Raw genomic sequence first — 20,331 nt, 5'->3', positions numbered from 1 at the left:
GACAATAATGATTCAACCCAGAATTCCAAGGGGCGGGGGAGACTGCGGGAACTATGGGATAGCTACGGAAGAGCTACCCACAATGCAACGCTTCAGAAATCGACGTTAGCCTCGGATCATGGACGCACAACGACGAATTACTGTGCCTAGTGTGGCCGCATGAAATCGAATTTATAATATCAGTTTTATAAAACCGATTTTAGCTAATTCGATATTATCCCATAGTGTAGACGTGGCCTCAGTAAAGAGAACTAGTATCTATCTAATATAGTGATACTCAGACTGAGGATCGGAATCTGCAAGTGCCTCTTTAATGCGTCTCCTGTGGCTCTTTGCAGCACATATTAAAACACTGTGTGATTTTATTATTAATCCATCTAAATTATTAACCAATCAGGATGCTTTTACTATGTTATTAACCAATTGTATAATACTTGATCAGTAATTTTGCTGTGAGAATATATATATATTGTAAATGAAACGACGAATTCAGATTACTATGGCTCCTTTGAGAAACGCTAATTGCTAATTTGGCTGCTGAAGCACTGAGGTCCAAGTATTACTGATCTAATATCTACCTAAATACAAAATAGAAAAAATAATATTTGTTTATGAAAACAAAGAAGCTTTAACACTGTAACTAGCTATCGGGAAGAAGAGAAAAATAGAGTTGAGGAAATCTCAAAAGGACAGCTCAGTTCCAGGTCAACATGGTTGAGAAGGAATGGAGGACTGTTTGCTCGCACAGTGCTAGCTAACAGCATGCAGCACAAGACAGACACGAGTGGCCCAATGGATACTGCTATGAGAACTCTCTGATCAAAGGCACAGGGGATGCTAGCATGCCCAGAGTGGAGTACCCACAGGGACACTACTGAAAAGAAGGAGTAGATGTGAGATATACTGAATTCAGTCAGGTTTTTGACAAGACCACAGCCAAAGAGTAGTTGTGAACGGGTCACTATCAAACTGGGGTTCCATAGGTGTCAGTCCTCGGGCCAATAATGTTCAATGTTTTCATTATTTATTTGGATAATGCAATAGAGTTTTATACTTATAAAATATGCAGAGGACACCAAGCTAGGAGAGGATGGAAGCACTTTGAAGGACGGGATTAGAATTCAAATCCAACTTGACAAATTGGAGAACTGATGCCAAGTACTATACTTTTGGGAAGGAAAAATCAAATGTACAACTGCAAAATGGAAAAAAACAGACTAGGTGGTAGCAGTGCTGAAAAAGGGCCAGGGATAAAAGTGGATCAAAAAGTGAATATGAGTCAACAAACATGATACAGTTGTGAAAAAGGCTAATTAATTCTAGGGAATATTAACAGGAATGTCATAAGACATGGAAGGTAATTATCCTGGTGGTCTTGGCACTGGTGAGGCCTCAGCCTGAGTATTGTGTCCAATCCTTTAGGAAAGATGTGGACAAATTGGAGAGAGTCCAGAGAAGAACAAAAAGTAATATAAGGGTTAGCAAATCTAATCTGTGAAGAAGAGGAAATAAAGAAATGCTTAATCTCATGAAAAGAAGATGTCGGGCAGGGAGGCCCCGAGACCTGGTAACCATGGTCTGAAATGTTAAAGGCTGTTATAAAGAGGACTGTGGTCAGTTCTCCATTTCTACTGAAGGTAGGACAAAAAGTAATAGTCCTAATCTGCGAAAAGGGAGATGTAGGTTAAATATTACGAAAAATTTTCTAACTCTAAGGGTAGTTAAGCACTGGAATAGGCTTCCAAGGGAGGCTGTACAGTCCCCATCACTGGAGTTTTTAAGAGCAGGTCAAATACCGATCAGGGATAGTCTAAGTTTACTTAGTCCTGCCCCATTGCAGGGGGCTGAACTTGATTTCTCAAGGTCCCTTCCATCTCAATATTTCTATGACTTTATGATTAAGCAAAGTATAGGAAATACTTTTAAAACAAGGAAACAATGAAATATCAGAATACAATAAATTGTACAAAAACTGCTCTATTCCTTTAAAATGTTTGCCCTTCTCCAAGTTCTTTGGGAGCTCATCTGTCCTCCTTAAGTTCCAAAAAATAATCGTTAATTCTGAAACTGCTTCACCTTGACTAGTAGGCCTAAGGTACATTTTTCAAACTCTGGCTAATAAATTAAAAGAAATAATTAAGAATATATATCAATGCTACAAAACAGCTGGGGTACAGAGAGAGTGTAGACGGTCTGCCCACGAGAGCTAGAAGGCATCAGAAAGGGAGTCCGTGCAGTACCCACATTGTGAACAAAACTGATATTTCCTATTCTGCCTGATGGGAAACAGGTCTATGTGGGGAAGCCCCACCTTTGGAAGATGACATTGATGACTTCCAGGTGAAGGGACCTCTCATGGAGAGAGGAAAAGGCTCTGTTGAGCTGATCCACTAGTATGTTTCGGACTCCCAGGAGATGCATCGCCTTGACGTGAATGGAGTAATTCACGCAGAAGTCCCACAGCCACAGGGCCTCCTGACACAAAGCCAAAGATCTAGCCCTTCCCTACTTCTTGACATAAAACATGGATGCAGTGTTGTCTGTCAAGACCTGCACCACTTGGCTTGAGAGCTGAGGAAGTTACACTTTGTCAGGGAGTTCAGGGCACTACACTTCCCTTTATATGTAGGGAGAGTTCTTCATGGGACCAGAGGCCCTGGGTCCTGATATTGCTGAGATGAGCTGTTTACACTAGATTTGACACATCCAAGACCAAGCCTATCAATGGTTATGGGGCAGTAAAGGATACTCCTTCCATTATCGAACCTGGGTCTTTCCACCAGATCAGGGAAGCAAGGATCAGAAGTGGGACTGAGTACTGAGCTTAAGTGGTGTTTCCTTGTGCAGTAGACTGACGCCAGCCACATCTGGAGGGGTCTGAGACAAAGGCTTGCATATTGTATCATGTAAGTTCACACCACTATGTGTCCCAATAGTTTGAGGTAGACCCAAGCAGTTGTTACTGAGTGGGCCATAACCTTGGATATCAGGTCCAGCATAGTCTGGAATCAGGCCTATGGTAGGGAGACTCTGGCTAGTCTCCCTAGTGAGTTGAGCACTGCCCCAAGGAACTCTATTCTCTGATCAGAGGATCAGATTTGAATTTTGCTCATTTATCAGCAGGCCCAGCACTTGAAAGGTGGCCTGGATTTGTACTGATGTTATGCTATACCTGAGCCTGTGACTGAACTTCGATCAGCCATTTGTCAAGGTAGACTTGCACACCTCAGCGACTCAGGAAGGCTGCTACTACCACCATACACTTTGTGAAGAGCTGTGGGGCTGCCAATACGCCCAAGGGAAGAGTAGTGATAGTGGCATTGACCCACAATAAACCTAAGAAGTCTTCTTTGGCCATGGAAGATAGAGATATGAAAATAAGCATCCTTTAAGCTGAGGATGGTGTACCAAACTCCCGGGTCCAGAGGGGGAGTGATAGAGGCCAGAGAGATCAAGCAGAATCTCAGTTTCTTAATATATCTGTTGAGGTTATGCAGGTCCAAAATAGGCTATAGGCCCCCTTTGGCCTCCAGGATTAGGAAATACCAAGAGTAAAACTCCTTCCCCCTCAAGCCTCGGGGAACGTCCTCTACAGCCTCCACATATAGGAAGGATTGCACCTCCTGGGCGAGGAGTTGTTTGTGAGAAAGGTCCCTGAAGAGGAAGGAGGGGGGTGGATACAAATTAAAGGGACCCAATGGTCCAGTGTTATATATAACCACACTGGGATGAAGGGTGACAGACAGCCCAACGACAAAAGATGGGCCAGATCCAGAACTGAGATTGGTATAATGCCCAACGACACACCTTCAAAAAGGTCTAAAAGTCTTTTAGCATCTTTTTTCTTGGGGGTAGCACTCGACTGCACCTTTCTGTCCTGCTCATTTGCTACCAACACTACCAGGAACCCCAGGAAGGGGTGCGAATAAAGGTGCTTGAACCTGCTTGCCAGTACATAGTATTTCTTCTCTGCCCTCTTTAGGTGGGGGAGGGGAGAGAAGACAGGGTTTCCACAGCATTTTCACTGGTGACATCACTACTTCATTGATGGCCAAAGCCACTCTACAGGGCGCAGCTGCCATTAGTGATGTTGATCAGACTGCACGCAGACTTCTTAAGCGCCTCAATCTCCAGACCCAGGTTTGCAGTGACTCTGTTCAGGAAATCCTGGGTGGCCCTGAAATCATCCTAAGGGAGCAGGTTACTGGATCCTGCCACAACCGTATCTGGGGATGAAGAAAAAGAGGTTTGTAGTGGAGAGACAGTACCCTCCTCTTCCTCTGCCTCCACCATGTCCATTGGGACCAAATCCTGGAAAGTGGAACCAGGATCGGTATCAGAATCAGGGTCCAGCACGTCTAACTGAAACCACTGAGTGTGTGTGTGGGGGAAGGGGAGGTGGGTCAGTACTGGGAGAAACCCCCAAGGGTTCCAATATAGCCACTGCATGAGCCAATGGCCAGGTGACAGCCAGATGGCCAGTACCAAAGTCTGGTGGAGTGTAGGCTGGGTACTGGTATTAAGGTTTTGGTGAGGTGAAGATTCCCCTTCGGACTCTTAAGAGGATTCTTCTTTGGCGCCCATGATGGAGCAATAACCACTTCTGCCATTATGCGGTGCTGGGGGTCAAAGGACATGCACAGGTTGGTGACTGCTGTGCTAGGATCATGAAAGGCTTGCCCCTAGACAGTGTTGAGGTGATCAGTACCAGGAAGGAGCTCAGCACTTCCTGCTCTCCTCTGTCACCAGCCATCTTGGTTGCTGGGGGTATTTGTGGGGTCAGCAGAATTGGGAGGGACAGCAAGTCCTCTGCTGCTGGAACACCTCCAGTGTTGAAGGAGGAGGCTGATGCCTGGCATCACAACTGCTTCCGGGAGTCAGCAGTGGGTCCCAAACTGGACTCTGAGCTCTACATGGAATCGGCAGCATCATCAATGACCCACAGGAGAATGTGTGGCCAAGAACAGGTCTGACTGAGCTGTCCATTGCCCACTGGTCCCTTTTCTGCACCGGAGAGCATCCTCTCACAGCGCACTCTGATTCTTATGCTTCTTCCTTAGCACCACAAACAGGTAACAGTAACAGGAAGAGCTTGGTGCCGGGGGAGTGCTCCACACAAATGTCGAAGCGCTCAGCACCAATTCAGGACGGCTCAGTTCCAAGACTGGTCTGAGGACTGCCTCCATGATAATGGCCTTCAGCTGAATGTCTGTCTCCTCTATTGCAAGGTCTGAAGTCCCTGCACATCTGGCACTTATCTTTAAGATGAGATTCCCCCAGACACTTTAGACATATAGGGTGCAAGTCACTCACTTGGATCAGCTTGTCACAAGCGGCACATGGCTTGAAGCCTGGGAACAGGAACATGCCCAGTCCATGGGGCAAAAAGTCTCAAGACACCAGGGACAACTATTTACACTACTATATATGCTAACTCTAAGAACTATATATACTAACTACAATAACTATATGAAGAATGAACAGAGAAAAGTCCAAAAACACCGAGAAAGAAGCCCTGCCACAGCAAGAAGGATCGTGTCAGGAACCATCCTAGGAGGTAAGAAGGAACGAAGAAGGTGCAAGCCCAGTGGTACCCCTTATACCAGCCAACGTGTGAACGACTCCAGAGGGCGCTCTGGCAACAGTGCACGCAGCGCGCACACACCTAGCATGGAATATACACAAGCAAGCACTCAAAGAAATATATTTCACTGTCTTCCTACGTGTACATGTTACCCAAGGAGCTGTGCTTCTAGTCAATGTTGAGATTCTATTTCTTCTACTCCTGGCTACAACACATTGGGAAATCCTTTGGTTATATGGTTTTACTCTCAAAATGTTAAATGTGCAGCAGTTGTATGTAAGTTATCTCCTTGAAAATCTGGATTTACTCTCTCTTTTGTCATCTTTTAAAATCTGTTTACTTTTGGAAACTGAAAAATTATTAGAAAAAGTGTTCTCATTCAGCTGGAGATTATCTTTCACTGCAGGATATCCATTGCTGAAGGTTCAGCAAAATAAATTGCATGAGGAATAATTTCCTGTGGTGGGATAAAGATCAGTGATGAATGCCAAATCTACGAGTAGAAGATTTCTTACCCTTTGTGGTTAATTATTCAGGAAATGTGACAAGAAAAGTAAAACCCAAATGAAATATAAGGAACTAGTTTAATTAGCAGAAGCCTAGGTACAAAACAGGGATCAACTGGGAGTTCACGCAACTAATTAATGTTATACTACAATTCTTTTTAATAAAGATTTGTGGCACACAAACAAAAGAAATGGGTAGTAAACTATGTTCTGAAAATGGGTTCTTTTTTTCTTTTCTAAAACCACACACATTCTATTAAGGACTGAAAAGTATTAAATGAAGTATGCTTATTTCTGGCAACATTATAGTATAGAATAATGTTATTTAATATTGTCCTTTACCTGGGATTTAAAAGCCTGTAATTCTGCTTCTAGCGCACTGATTTTTTCTTCTTTTTTCTGCAGTAGGGACTGGGTCTCCTGATGGACTACAAATTCTTTTTCAAACTGAAAGGGAAAAAAAAAACATGAGACCATACCAGATATTATCAACACTGCTATGTTGCTTCAGAAAATTCTAATATTAACTTAATCTTTCAACACAAAATCAATAGCTCTCTTAACAATTAACTCTTGAATATTTTAATCCTCAAGTGAAAAACCATAGCAATTATTAGTGCCAAGAAGAGAGGAAACACTTAGCAAATTTCATCCAAATATCAATCAGTTTACTACAGTATCATGTATGTTTAATGTATGAAATGTGATGCATTAACCCAACAGATTACAGTAAAATTTTGATGTCCAGGCATCAAACTAATACTTTACTTAGATCAGGGGTAGGCAACCTGCAGCACGCAAGCTGATTTTCAGTGGCAATCACACTGCCTGGATCCTGGCCACCACTCTGGGGGGCTCTGCATTTTAATTTAATTTTAAATGAAGCTTCTTAAACATTTTAAAAACCTTATTTACTTTACAACAATAGTTTAGTTATATATTATAGACTTATAGAAAGAGACCTTCTAAAACCGTTAAAATGTATTACTGGTACACAAAACCTTAAATTAGAGTGACTAAATGAAGACTCGGCACACACTTCTGAAAGGTTGACAACCTCTGACTTAGATTATACAGTATTTGATTAAAAGGACTTTTCTACAAGGTAAAAACTGTCTTCAAAGATCCGTTTGGGAATACCATCATACCAAAACTTAGGAGTTGTTTATGGAGATACACTATACAAGAATATGGTGTAAATGGAGAAGTCTGTCTTAAATCTGACAGTTATGATGCATTCTGTTTCGATTATAAAATGTGTCAATTTTTATTCTCAATCTCTCAGTTTATTCTACTGGGTAAAAACTTAACATACAACTCTAGTCATATATAAAAGACTTCAATTTCTCACTATCTAAAGCTAAGGTTTGCTGTTTACAAATTAAAATGAAAATCTACCAAGTATCTGTAAATAGGGTCAGAATGTAACTAACTTTGCACTAGATTCCTGCCTTCTACTGCATATGACATACATACAACACATTTTTTCACTAATTAATAAACATGGTTACTGAAAGATAAAAATATATTGTCAATTGTCACATTTGCAGTAACCAATTTTATATAGTAATCAAGTAAACCATACTTCTGATTAGATAACTTCAAAATTACTTACTTTCCTGGAAAGTTCTGAAGCTCTCTCTTCAAATTCTTCTATTTTTGCTTTATCTACACAAACATCTAAAACCGAAGTTATAAGATTGTTAAATTTTATACATCATTTAAACTCTTTGCTTTTTAAAAAACACACAAACATTTCTACAAAATAATCATTTCTAAAAACTGATCTCACCTATTAAATGACTGAAATTTACATCTAACTTTTTACGGTAGGTGAAATCTGGGTCTGTTCCACTGCGATGCAATACTATCTGGGACACACATTCTTCAATTAATTTGAAATACTGGGGTCTAAGGAAGAAAATAGAAGGAAGACATTTTACAATGTGTTTACTTGTCAGTGCATACTTATATTAGTGTCATAAATCAAAAGTATTTCAGAATGAATACATTAGTGGCCAAAGCATTTAGAATGACTTAATTTCATAGAAATATAGTTTTCAATCCCAACAAATTAACGGCATTTCACCATTCAAGGACAAATACAGCTGAGCCAGTGGATCTCAAACTTTTTAATGCAGCACGGATCAAGTCCAACATAGATATGATGCCATTTAAATAACGTAATCTCTCTGATACCTACAGCAACTGGATATGTTCTTCACATATTTTCAATTAAGTAGTTTTAACCTTAAATGCAACTGATTTTTTTCCTTTAAAAATATCCACCCTTGTTTCATTCTTCGTTTTCTCTCCCTCCACCCATAAGTTCTGTACTTCTTTCCCCCAACTCGCCTATCACCTAGCCCTCCTCTATCCTTGCATATATTTTCCAGCCTACTAGCCCGTATCTTCTTCATATGCACTTAGCAGCTTTTTTTTCCTTTTCCTGCATGTGCTCTTCTACTGTCTGGTCCTCCTTTCCCTCTACTTGCCTACTATGAATCACAGAGCTGAGGGATGTAAATGTTGGCAGACAGTGGAACTTGTGCAGAAAATAGTCTTCCTCTTGGTAGAGTCTGATCAGCAGCCTAGAAGACATCTTCTCTTTGTGGCAATGCCATGGATCTCAATACTCTACCTCTCACCTTATTATGGCTAAGCAGATGATCCCATGTAACAAAAAAAACAGCTACAGCTTATTTAAAGCTGTTGAACATTTCAAAATTTATCAAATTAAAGTTTTGTTCTTAAGTATCAGGATGGGACATTCTCTAGTCATATCTAGTATTCCTAAAGTGAGTGCAGGCTAGAAATACTGCAATAGAACGGTTACTCATCTGTTCTGTAACTGTTGCTCTTTGAGATGTGCTGCACATATCCATTCAATGTATGTGCCCAGTGTACTAAAGCCAAAGATTTTCCTATAGTGGTACCCAAAGGGGTAGTGCATGCACCCTGATCCTGCTTGGATTTCCAGCTGAGGGTATAAAGGTCAGAGTCACCCCAACCCCACGTGAACTACACACTTTTGGACCAGGTGATGGCCACCAGGGCACTTTGTCAGAGAGAAGTAAACATGCGTATGCAGTCAGCACCTCAAAAGGTGGACCTATCAGAGATGATAAAATTAAAAATCGTGTCCCAAGTGCCATAGGCTCCATGACTAGTAAGAAGAGTATTTATAACTATCAAAAACCTAATCATGGGATTCAAAACCATTAGGAAGCAGAGACTACAGACAAGTGAACTCTCAGGGAACTGACAGACCCTGTCTTTTTCAGGAAGAGCAAATGCTCCAAGGTGTCTTGCGGCTGCTCTAGACAGCACTGCAGTCTGGACTATGGCAATATGATTTGTAGAGTGTTCTAAAATGTTATGCTTGAACTGCCCCAAATACACCCTGTTTCTAAGTTAGAAGTTCAGGGACTTTTGCCTTATCAGTATCCATAGGGTAGGCCGTGGTGCCCTCTGGAGAGCCGCACTCATGCATCAGTATACAGGCACTGCCAGCCCTATGCCTTCTCAGTTCCCTCTTGCAGGCAACTCCCACAGGGGCATGAAGGCAGATAATGGATTGGACATGAGCAACACATCTTGAAGGTAACCATTTTTTCCTCATCAAGTGCTTCCTCATGTCAATTCCATTCTAGATGGCTCACAAGCAGTATCCCTGGAGATGGGCTCAGAGTTCACAGATGTGTGGCTTATAATACTGCTCTACTGAAACCTGCGTCGTCTTGGGCTTGCAGGGTAAGCGCATAGCGAGACATAAATAGAAGACCAGGTGGCGGCCCTACAGATACCTGGAATTAGCACATGGGCCAGGAAGGTCGCTACTGAAGCTTGTGCTCTAGTTGAGTGGGCGGTTACAATCACCAGTGGAGGCACCTCTCTCATATCATAGCAAAATCAGATGCAGGCGGTGATCCAAGAGGAAATTCTCTGAGTGGACACAAGACAACATTTCATCCTATCCACCACCATAACGAACAACTGTGTCAACCTACAAAAGGGCTTGGTCCTCTCCATGTTGAAGGCTAGCACTCTCCTGACATCCAGGGAGTGTCACCTGTGTTCCTCCTCAGACTTATGAGGCTTTGGGAAGAAGACCGGCAAAAATAAGTTCGCAATTTCACATAAGCCAGGAACCACCTTAGGCAGGAAAACTGGATGAGGTCGCAGCTGGACTGTGTCCTTGAAAAATACTGTATAGGGCAGCTCACAGTTAAGTACCTTAATCTCTGAGACCCTTCAGGCAGAAGTTATCACCACCAGGAATGACACCTTCCAGGAGAGCAGAAAAAGGGAACAGGATACCAAGGGCTTGAAGGGAGCTCTCATGAGCCACCCAAGCACGAGGTTAAGGTCCAACAGAGGGACAGGGTCCCAGACTGGGGGGTAGAATCATTCCAGACCTTTCAAAAACCGGACTGTCATGTTATGAGTCAAGACTGACCTGCCCTGGAACAGAGGGTGAAAAACTGATATGGCTGCCAAATGGTCCTTAATTGACAAAAGGGACAAATCCTGGAGCTTGAGATGCATAAGGTAATCCAGGATTGACTGCAGAGAAGCCTGCTCAGGCCTAACTCCTCAGACCAAAATTCAGCACATGAATCATTGCCATTTGGCCAAATAGATTGTTCTAGTGAAGGACTTTCTACTACCCACTAGGACCTTCTGGATGTGGGCCAAGCACTCCCGTTCTTCAGTGGCTAACCATCCAGCAACCAAACTGGTAGGGGCAGCGCTGCTAGATATGAGTGCAGGAGCCTGCCATGATTCTGGGACAAGAAATACGGCCAGAGGAGCAGGTGCATCCAGGTCATCACCAACAGGTCCATCAGCATGTCAAACGAGTGTTGGCAAGGCCAAGCCGGGGCTATCAGGATCTCACCGGCCTTCTCCTGCTTGATCTTCATGAGCATTCTGTGAAGCAACAGCACTGGTGGAAAAGTGTATATCAGAACCTCCGAACACAAAAGTAAGGTGATGTCCAACGAGGAGCCCCTGTCAATTCCCCAAAATGAGAAGAACAGTTGACATTTTGTCCATATGGGGAGATTCCCACTTTTGGAAAATCCTGCTGACCACCTCAGGGTGGAGTGAACATTTGTGTCGAGATGAGAAGGCTCTGCTGAGGAAATCTGCTAATACATTCCTGGTTCTGGGAAGATGCTCTGCCACAAGATCATTGGCAAGCTGCACACAAAAATCCCAGAGACAGAGGGCTTCCTGGCAGACACATGATGACCTGGCTCCGCCTTGATTGTTGATATAAAACATTGGGGCAATATTGTCCGTCAGGACTTGAACCACTTTGCCTTGTAGGTGGAACCAAAATGACTGACAGGCCAAGCAAACTGCCCTGAGCTGCCTGACATTTATGTGAAGGGAGCAATCAACCCCGACCAGTGGCCTTGTGTACTGTGCTTACCCATGTGGACTCCCCAGCCCAGGTCTGAGACATCGGAAACCAGAGTTAGCAACAGGAGAGAGGGCCGCGAAGGAAACTCCTTGCAAAACCAACCCAGAGTTCAACCACCACTCCAGACACAATAGAATGTGATCTGGCACTCTAACTATCCAATCTAGACTGTGCCAGTTGGGGATGTAGACTGACATCAACCACATCTGTAGCAGCCGGAGGTGCAGCAAGGCATGATGGACCACATAAGTACATTAACCACATGACCTAGCAACATTAGGCAAGTGCAGGCAGTGATGAACAGGTGGCCCCTTATACAGGAGATCACTTCTGACATGGCTTGGAAACAGGCCTCCCAAAGGAAAGCTCTGTCTTGCGAGGAGTCGGGGACTACTCCAATAAACTCTTCCTTGCACTGGTATGAGGCTTGATTTCTTTTCATTTACGAACAGGCCCAGGTCGCAACAGGTGGAACACACCAGACCGAGACTGTTCTGCCTGCCTTTGATGAGCCAATCATTGAGATTAGGATAGACCTGACCTCCCGATGCATCAGGTAAGTAGCTACCGGGACCATGCATTTTGTAAGTACCCACAGGGACAAGAAGAGGCTAAAGAGAAGTGCCGTTAAATGGAAATGGAATTGGGTCACCATAAAACAGAGGAACCATCTGCGTCGTTGGAAGACTGAGATGCAAAAATAAGCATCTTTCAAGTCGAGGGCGGCGTACCAGTCTCCCGGATCCAGGGAGGAAATGATTGAATCCAGTGAAACCAGGATCTAGATAGGGAATGATGAAGGACAGTGAAACCATGCACAACTTCAACTTCTTGAGGTACTTGTTGAGTTGCCGTAATTCCAGAATGGGTCTCAGGCCCCCTTTTGCTTTTAGGATCTGGGAACAGTGGGAGTAGAAACCTTTCCCCATCAGTTTCTGAGGGACCGTCTCCATCGCCCCCCATTGCATGAGGTTGTCTACTTTCAAGGTAACCCGCAACCAGGCTGAATGATACGGATGGAGATTGTTGAGGAAAAGACGGGGCAGATCCAAGGAGTTGACTGAGGTGTATGCGCAAAATGCACACTTCTGGGCCCCATGGTGTTTCACTGGGCCAGGTTGTGCAGGTGAATGGGAAGAGGAAGGACACCGGCGACTAAAACTAGTGTTCCTTCTGTGTGCAGACAGCTGCCAAGGCTGCCAAGGCCTTGGCAGCAGGGATGGCCAGAATTTTTTCCTCGCCAGTTGAGGTTTATGCAACCCCACTGAGCAGAGGGTGGCCTGAGTATCCTTCAGACTGTGCGGCCTCACATCCATTTGCTCCACAGAGTCTCACTCCATCAAACAGGAGATTTTGTATCAAGGACTGCATGTCTTGGGACAGGCCTGTGGTCTGAAGCTAGTAAATGCACCTCATGACCAACTCCGAGGCGACCATCCTGGCCACCAAACCAGCCGTATCCCAGGCCATCTGGAGGGAACACAGAGCCACTGCTGTACCCTCCTCGACAAGGGCCCTGAATTCTTGGGCCACCTGCTGTGGCATAGAGTCCTTAAACTTACCGAGGGAGTCTCACAGGTTAAAGTTACATCTCCCCCCAACAGAGCCTGGTGGTTCATGACTCTGAATAGGAGACTGGCCATGAAATAAAATATTCCTTCCAAAAATGGTCTAGTCTCTTGGCCTCCTTATTTTTGGGGCTGGAACTAGAATGCCCTTGCTTCTCTGTCTTTCTCGTTGGCCACTGAAACAACCAATTACCCTGGAGACGGTGAGCATATAAGTATTCAAAACCCTTGGCAGGGACAAAATACTTCTCATTCCTCTTGGAAGTGGGTAGGATTGAGGATGGGTTTGCCAGAGGACTTTGAAAATCTTTAGAACCTCCTTGTGCACTAGGAGGGTGACATATGCAGGGGTGGATGCAGAGAGCATATTAAATAAAATTGTCTGATTGCTCTGCAATCTCTTCTGCCCGTAGGCCTATGTTACTGGGCACCCTTCAGAGCAGGGCTTGGTGCTTCATAAAGTTGTCTGGCGGAATAGTGTGAAAGGGCTCTGCCACAACCTCATCTGGATGAGGATGACAGAGCCACCTGGGAAGGGCCCAGGGCATCATCCCCCATGGGGGAAGCGGTTCTCAGGCTGGGCACCTGGTGCTCCACCTCAGCTTCTGCTTGTGCCTCGTGCACCAAGCCCAGTGCCATCAGTGCCGCTTGATGCTCGTCCGAAGCAGCGACCGACGATTGGTGTGACGGGGGCATCAGAATAACTGACATGCCCCATGCATTCCAGTAAGGCCATTGCGTTGGCCACTGGTCCTGCAGCCAGGATGGCATCACTGAGGTGGACACAGCCTTAGGAGAGGAGCCTAATCACGCTGGTGATAGCTTGGCGAGGAGTTGAACTCCCTCTCTACCAGAGAAATCCTCCTCCAGTGAGGATGGTGGAGCCGTCAACACCTGAGTCTGGGAAAGTCTTGACGAGACAGTGGAGACCAGGAGCATGGCGCTGGCAATCTGTGCCTGCGAACTGGTGACCTAGGCTGATGTGGAGACCAGGGACGTGGTGCCAAAGAGCTCTGCCTTGGCTCTGGAGACTGGTGGCATTCACTCACTTTCTGGGAGGCTTTCATGGCTGGCTTGCCCCCATAGGAAGCATTTGCCGGGTACACTGTCACATGTAGTGACAGCTGCGCTGGGAGAGTCCTTTGCTATCTGGGCACTAGGAGCTGGGAAGGCGTTGACTCCGCCATTAATCTCCGTCCCATACCACTCCCTGGAGCCGGTGGCAGTTCCCTTACTGGGGTATAAGGTTCCCTTGGGGACACGCAGCTCTGGCATGGGCAGACGGCCCGAACAGGGTACTTTACCCAATGACCCTTGGTCTGTTTTGGGTCCCGCTTTTTAGACTTCTTGTTGGGTATCGGTGAAGGGAATCAGTGCCGGGTAGAGCCCAGTGCTGGGGATGCGCTATGCACCAAGCCTGAAATGCTGGGGGTTGCATCCAGCCAGGACAGCTCTGACGCTGGGCGGAAAGCAGCCATCCATTGGGGGGGAGGGGGGCGCTCAGACGAATGTCATGTTTCTTTTGTATCCTGGGATGAAAGTTCTTACAGATGCAACACTTCCCCCAGGCTCTTCAGACAGCTGCGACGTGGGTCATGTGCCTATTACAGTCAGCACAGAGCTTAAAACTGTTTACAGCTATAAACACAAAGTTCCAAGGTAAAGAACCGCTGGCCACTTGTGAGGCAAGGGAGAGAGGCACTCCAACCAACCAGTGCGGGCAGTAAGAACTAACTGAGAGGGCGCCCAGCAGCGCCTGATACACAGATGTTTGAGCATGGCACTCCAGAGGGCACCGCAGCCAACCCCACTGACAGGTTAAAATCCACGTGCATTTTATATAATAATCTGGTATATGGATTGTGCCAGCTCTTTCTCAGACACAAAGTCCAGAGTTTGGTCAAGAGACCAGAGGCCTAGCAAAAAGTAATTATATAAGAGAAAGCTAGGGTAAAGAGAATCTTGTTTTTGCTAAAATAGGCCTAGTCAGCAAATTGCCAGGTGTTGGAGCTAAGAACTAAACAATTGTGTCTTATTCAGAGTTGCAAATTGAACAAAGGATCCCTGTTCCTATTGTGTCAGTCTCTTCTGTAGGGAACGTTCTTCTCACAGATCCAACCCTGAGTTTGTGAAAAGTTGGCAAATGTCAGTATAAGATATGGCATCCTTCCACCTCCCTTCCCAGGGACCAGTGCCTGCCTTAAGACATAAAGGGGACAATCTTTATTGCCATATACTTTCACTGTTTCTTTGCTTTAACCCCTAGGAATGTACCTGTTGGACAATCAAAGGAGTTGCTCCATTCCTATGGACCCCAAATCAGAATTCAACATATATATTTTATACTAATAACATTTTATCAAAGTATTAATTAAATGTTAACTTGCTAACTTGAGACCATGGGTGGAGACATTGTGTAACCTTTTAACCATTGGCTAATGTGCTATCTTGTCTTGCTGCAAAACCTATCCCGGGGTGTGGAACTGCCTACCCCATCACTTTCCCCTGCCCATGGGAAAATCTATATATTGTATTGTAATTAATTGATTGACAGTGTCTCTGAGCCTAATAAGCCAGGTGACACTCCGCCAGCACTGTGCGTAACAAACTCCTATGCTTGGCCTCTACATAGTGTGGATTTATGTCCTTCACCCACAGATATCGCTAAGGAAAAGTCTCTGATAACTGTGCATGTAGGCAGGCACACATCTTGAACGTAATCGACATGAGCAAGCACTCGAAGAATTTTAATTAAAGAAGTATTTGGCAGCCTAAATATAGGGCAACTTAGCAGCTCCCCTATAGTTTCTTTATTCAGGGCCACATTTTTAAGAGTCATTAGTTTGTGCACGTCTGAATTGCACACCTGGCACTCCCAGTTCTAGAGCACAAGTAGTCTTAATTTAAGAACTTGCATCAATATCTGTAGATATAAAATTGAACCTTTATCCACCTTACATTAGTATTTAAGCTATATTTCTTGTAATAACTAGCATGATTTCCATGATCAATAAGACAACTATTTTTATATTTTGTTTTAAGCATGTGCTATAGACGAAACAGGCAGCCAATACAGTTCACATCCCAATACGGACAGGGCCTCAGATTAAAGAACAACTGCGTTCTAATAAAAAACAAACATGTTTAAATAGTTTCTTCTCATTCAGAATTCATTCTCTTCTTTATGCCATTATGAAGTAATAATGCCATTTGTGCAATATCAATTTTCCGTAACAGCAACGCAAAATGCAAAACTGAGAGACTAACTCAAAATAATGTGTCATCTGATTTTATTGAAGCTATATCCAATTATTCAGTTTCGCACAATGAAATAAGAGCTAAAGAGCTGATATTTACCATAATTTTAACTTACCGTATAAAATAATCATTTCGTATGAGCAAAAGATGCTGGAGAATAGAAAGAAAATATCCTTCAGCATTAGTGTCCTTGACTGTGTTCCATACCATATTGTAAACATCATTTGCTTCAGTAAACAAGTTAAGGAGAAGAAAACAGGAACTCTTATTTGCAGTCTAGGATATACATATATTTTTTAATTTTGAACAAACTACTAAAATGCAGTATACTGTTCAAACACTCAGTTAAGAAAAACATTTCAGTCAAGTTTTGTGTTACAAAATCTTATATTGCTAACACAAAAACTGAATTGAATTTTCTGATACTAAAGCATTATTGTTTCTGCATACTCCCAAAAGGATATTCTAGTTCAGATCTAATATCTTCCAAACGATGGGAGAACTCAATCATGTCTTCTTCCTTGTGCTCATTGAAGACTTTCAGCTGGATATCTAGAGCATCATTCTTTATACATGTCAATTGCTGCAAAGAAAAGGTAGCAGAAAGGTACACAAAACTAAAAATTGCACATGTAAATAAGCCCTTCAAGTCTAAGTAATTTTCCCAGGTTTATATTATTTTAATATCTAACATTACAAGAACTCATATTAGATATTCAATAAAAATGTATCTGTACAACATGCTGTTCTATATTTTCTATCATTAAAATAATAAAATTAGTGTTGATTTGATACATCTAGATAATGTATAGTTTTTTCATTCCTCTTTCAAAACTGTTTTTTATTTTTAACCCCTTTATTACTCAAACTTAATACAATAGTCAAGAATGAATTTCATACAACTCCCCCAACTCAGGTAGTCTAATTTAAATATTAATGCAAAGAGACTACCAAGCCACTTACTGGCAATATCTCCTTCAATCCAGAGCGCATAAATTCATTTCTGATGTGGAGCCTGAAGTCCAGATCATCAGGAGATGTTACAAGAGCATTGATGAGCTGCATACAAGCTACCTGTGACAGAAGAAGAAAACAGACTACAGTATTTCTTAATTTTCAATATATTTTAATGTTAAAAGGGCATTACTGAAATCTGAATACCTACTTTTTTATTATGTTCCACATTTTACAGTTTTAAATGTAATCTGTCATCTGTAAATTATTAATAAAGATACTTTAATTTACCAAAATCTACTCAAGCCATAGGTGCCAAATAAGAAAGTGAGATGACATTTCTCATGCAACCATAAAATAATTAATTTCTGTTCTCTCCTGAATGCTGCAATTTTATACAAGAACTTAGATCATTTCACCCATAGTAACCGAGTATCTTAAGACAGAGTTTATAGTAAAGTTATACTCAATATTTCAAGTGTTTGATGAATTAATGCATTAGGGATTTTATGCAAAAAAGGCTTTAACAACTTAATGTAAATAACTGAAATCTGTACATGTGAATATATATTTAAAATGTATGACACGATGAAAATTAGTAACTTAAATTTCACATGCAGAAAAAATAAGTTTAAGATACAAGTACATAGCCAAAATTCATAATTTCAGATTCAAAGATGTGTATATGAACAAGATAAATCATACTTACGAAATGCTAACTTTTTTCCAGTCACACCTTATATGACATTTTATATAAGATTTGTTGTAACTGGCAACAGTGGTAGCAACAATGATACAAATGATCATCTTTCTTATATACAGCATCACATCCCACTCTACTGATCATCTCTCATTTGCTATGAGAAGTTAACTCTGCCTTTAATCAGCCCAGGATGCCAACCTCCATCATCTGCTTGTCTGAAAATTTAACAAGCACTTGTGAGCTCTTCCCCCATGCTGCCCCTTTCATGATTAGGAAGAGCTCCTCAGAAGTATCACATACAAAGCCACTTCATTATCCACCTTCCAACTCCTCCTCAAAACTCTCCTTTGCTGTGAGGCCTACAAAAAGCTTGACAACAGTTAGGCTAAGGTATGCTAAAATCACTGTTTATCATGTTGACCAATATTGCTTGATTGTTTCCTTATACACCCTTTATCTGTAGCTATATGTTGTCTCTTGCCTTTTACATAATTTGTAAGTTCTGCGAGGCAGGGAGTGTTGTCTTCTTGTGTGTTTGTAAAGCACAATGGGGTCCTAGTCAATGACTTCTAGGCACCATGGTACTACAAACAAGCAATAAGAAATTAAGAGCTTGCGTACAGATCTGTTAAACCAAAGATGACCAGTAAGCCATAACTTTGCCACCTTAACTTGAATGTTTAAAGGCTAGTCTAATAGTTTGGGGGAATATGTCTGTGTCAGATCATAAACTCCATTTGTTTGTTTATATTACTATTATGTAGGTTTCATGTTCACAGAACAATTTCTCATTTAGATTTTTTCATAATTTCTCTCATCTGTTCTGTCTCTGATTTCAGTGTAGCAGCCACAATGTAGGTTGGTGCAGCATATGCACTGCTTGTTTGACTGGATCCTAATGGAGGTCACTAGGAAGATTTTGGATCACATGCTGTAATCGTAACCTAACCCACAAATCAACAGTAGTTATGCTGTTTGCTGGAATGGCTACCTGTAACTTAACTCTTACAAAAGGGTAGATTGTTTGCCTATTGCTCAGTCCCCAACCTGCAAGACCAATAGACTGCTTTTCATCTGCTTCCTACCCTTTCATCTATCAGATTTGGGTCACCCTTCCAGGAGTTGAAACTCCCACTGTCATAGATCTCAGGGTCATTGAAACACATAAGCTTTCCAAACAGTCCCAGAGAAGGAGTAGAAGTTATGGATAAACAAGTTTCCTTTTTCTGTTTTAGAAAACAGTCTCCTAAATAAAACAAGCTGTTGAAAATGAGTAATTACTGACTCCAAAACTGTCCTGGAGGCTTGAACCTTAAACAATTCAGTTTGTTTTTATTCATCATCTTTAAATTACTAATGAAAGGTTACACTAGACATTTGACTTAAAATATTATGCTCATTTCATAGAAGATGAACTTTGCTCTTATTGAGTTCTTTAAAGTTTTTTTTCTCTCTCAGCAGTGTTAGTATTGAAACTAATATAACAAGTCATATTAATGTCCCATTAGTGATGTTGCAGTTCAAACACTTATTTTAAACCCTGTATAATGGTTAAATGCATCCTGCACAAACCTTGTACGTGAGGCTTCTGTAAGCATTTCTGCACTCTAATGGTAGATGTTTTTAAAGTTGCAGCCAGTATTTGTAGTAGGAATTGCCACAAGAGGATTGGTGCCTACAATCCACCAACTAATTTAAAAACCACAGTAATTGTATGAAATCTGCGTTAATGCATGTGCCACACTTGACACACACAATTTTTGGAAGGTGGAGGGGAGTGTAAAACAAGCAGCATGTAAGGCGCAAGAGAGGAAAGGAGGAATGAGCACTTTGACATATTGTCTTTTAAGTGTCTGAGAAAAGGCTTCTCTGCTTAAAATCTGAATTGAGAGAACTCCTTTTCCTAGGAAGTTTCTGAAGGATGAAAACTTGGCTTACTCTGATTTGCTCACAGCATGAACCAGAGTCCACTGGCATTTGAACTAAAGCCCCCATGATGAGAATTTCTGCTCCTATAATCACTGAATCATTGGTCTGTTGCAACCACTACTTCCAGGTACTTATTATGAACAAATTAGCCTTTCAGCTGAAGCTCCATGTTGGTATTCTGCTTTAAATAAAACATGTTTAGAATTGATCACATTGTATTCAACTACTTCCGTCCCTCTTCCCAATACAGGGAGCTCCTTGGGATAGAATTAGGAGTCTCTCCAACCTTCCACTGAAGTTGGAGACAGCAGCTGATTGCTGTTCCCTGCCCCACATCCAGCAATTTCCTATAGTGGAGGTTGAAGACTTCATACATCCTCTCCAGGGCTGGGGTGAGG

At 42.5% G+C, this 20,331-nt stretch overlaps 1 protein-coding gene across 1 annotated transcript in view; it reads right to left on the bottom strand.

Annotated features, from left to right (window-relative positions):
• The window catches only part of DIAPH3 (diaphanous related formin 3), a 560,319-nt gene that overhangs the window by 382,677 nt on the left and 157,311 nt on the right, over positions 1–20,331 (bottom strand). The window contains exons 10-15 of the mRNA XM_075061558.1: positions 17,311–17,421; positions 16,812–16,930; positions 16,463–16,579; positions 7,883–8,001; positions 7,706–7,770; positions 6,433–6,537 (exon numbers count right to left, since the gene is read on the bottom strand). Of these exons, the coding sequence (XP_074917659.1) occupies positions 6,433–6,537; positions 7,706–7,770; positions 7,883–8,001; positions 16,463–16,579; positions 16,812–16,930; positions 17,311–17,421 (636 nt within the window). The remainder of the gene's footprint in view (positions 1–6,432; positions 6,538–7,705; positions 7,771–7,882; positions 8,002–16,462; positions 16,580–16,811; positions 16,931–17,310; positions 17,422–20,331) is intronic.

This window comes from Chelonoidis abingdonii, chromosome 1 (assembly GCF_003597395.2).
Source record: "Chelonoidis abingdonii isolate Lonesome George chromosome 1, CheloAbing_2.0, whole genome shotgun sequence".
Classification (NCBI taxonomy): Eukaryota; Metazoa; Chordata; order Testudines; family Testudinidae; genus Chelonoidis; species Chelonoidis abingdonii.
The sequence above is the reverse complement of the archived record's forward strand: the minus strand, read 5'-3'. Positions and strand labels throughout refer to the sequence as shown.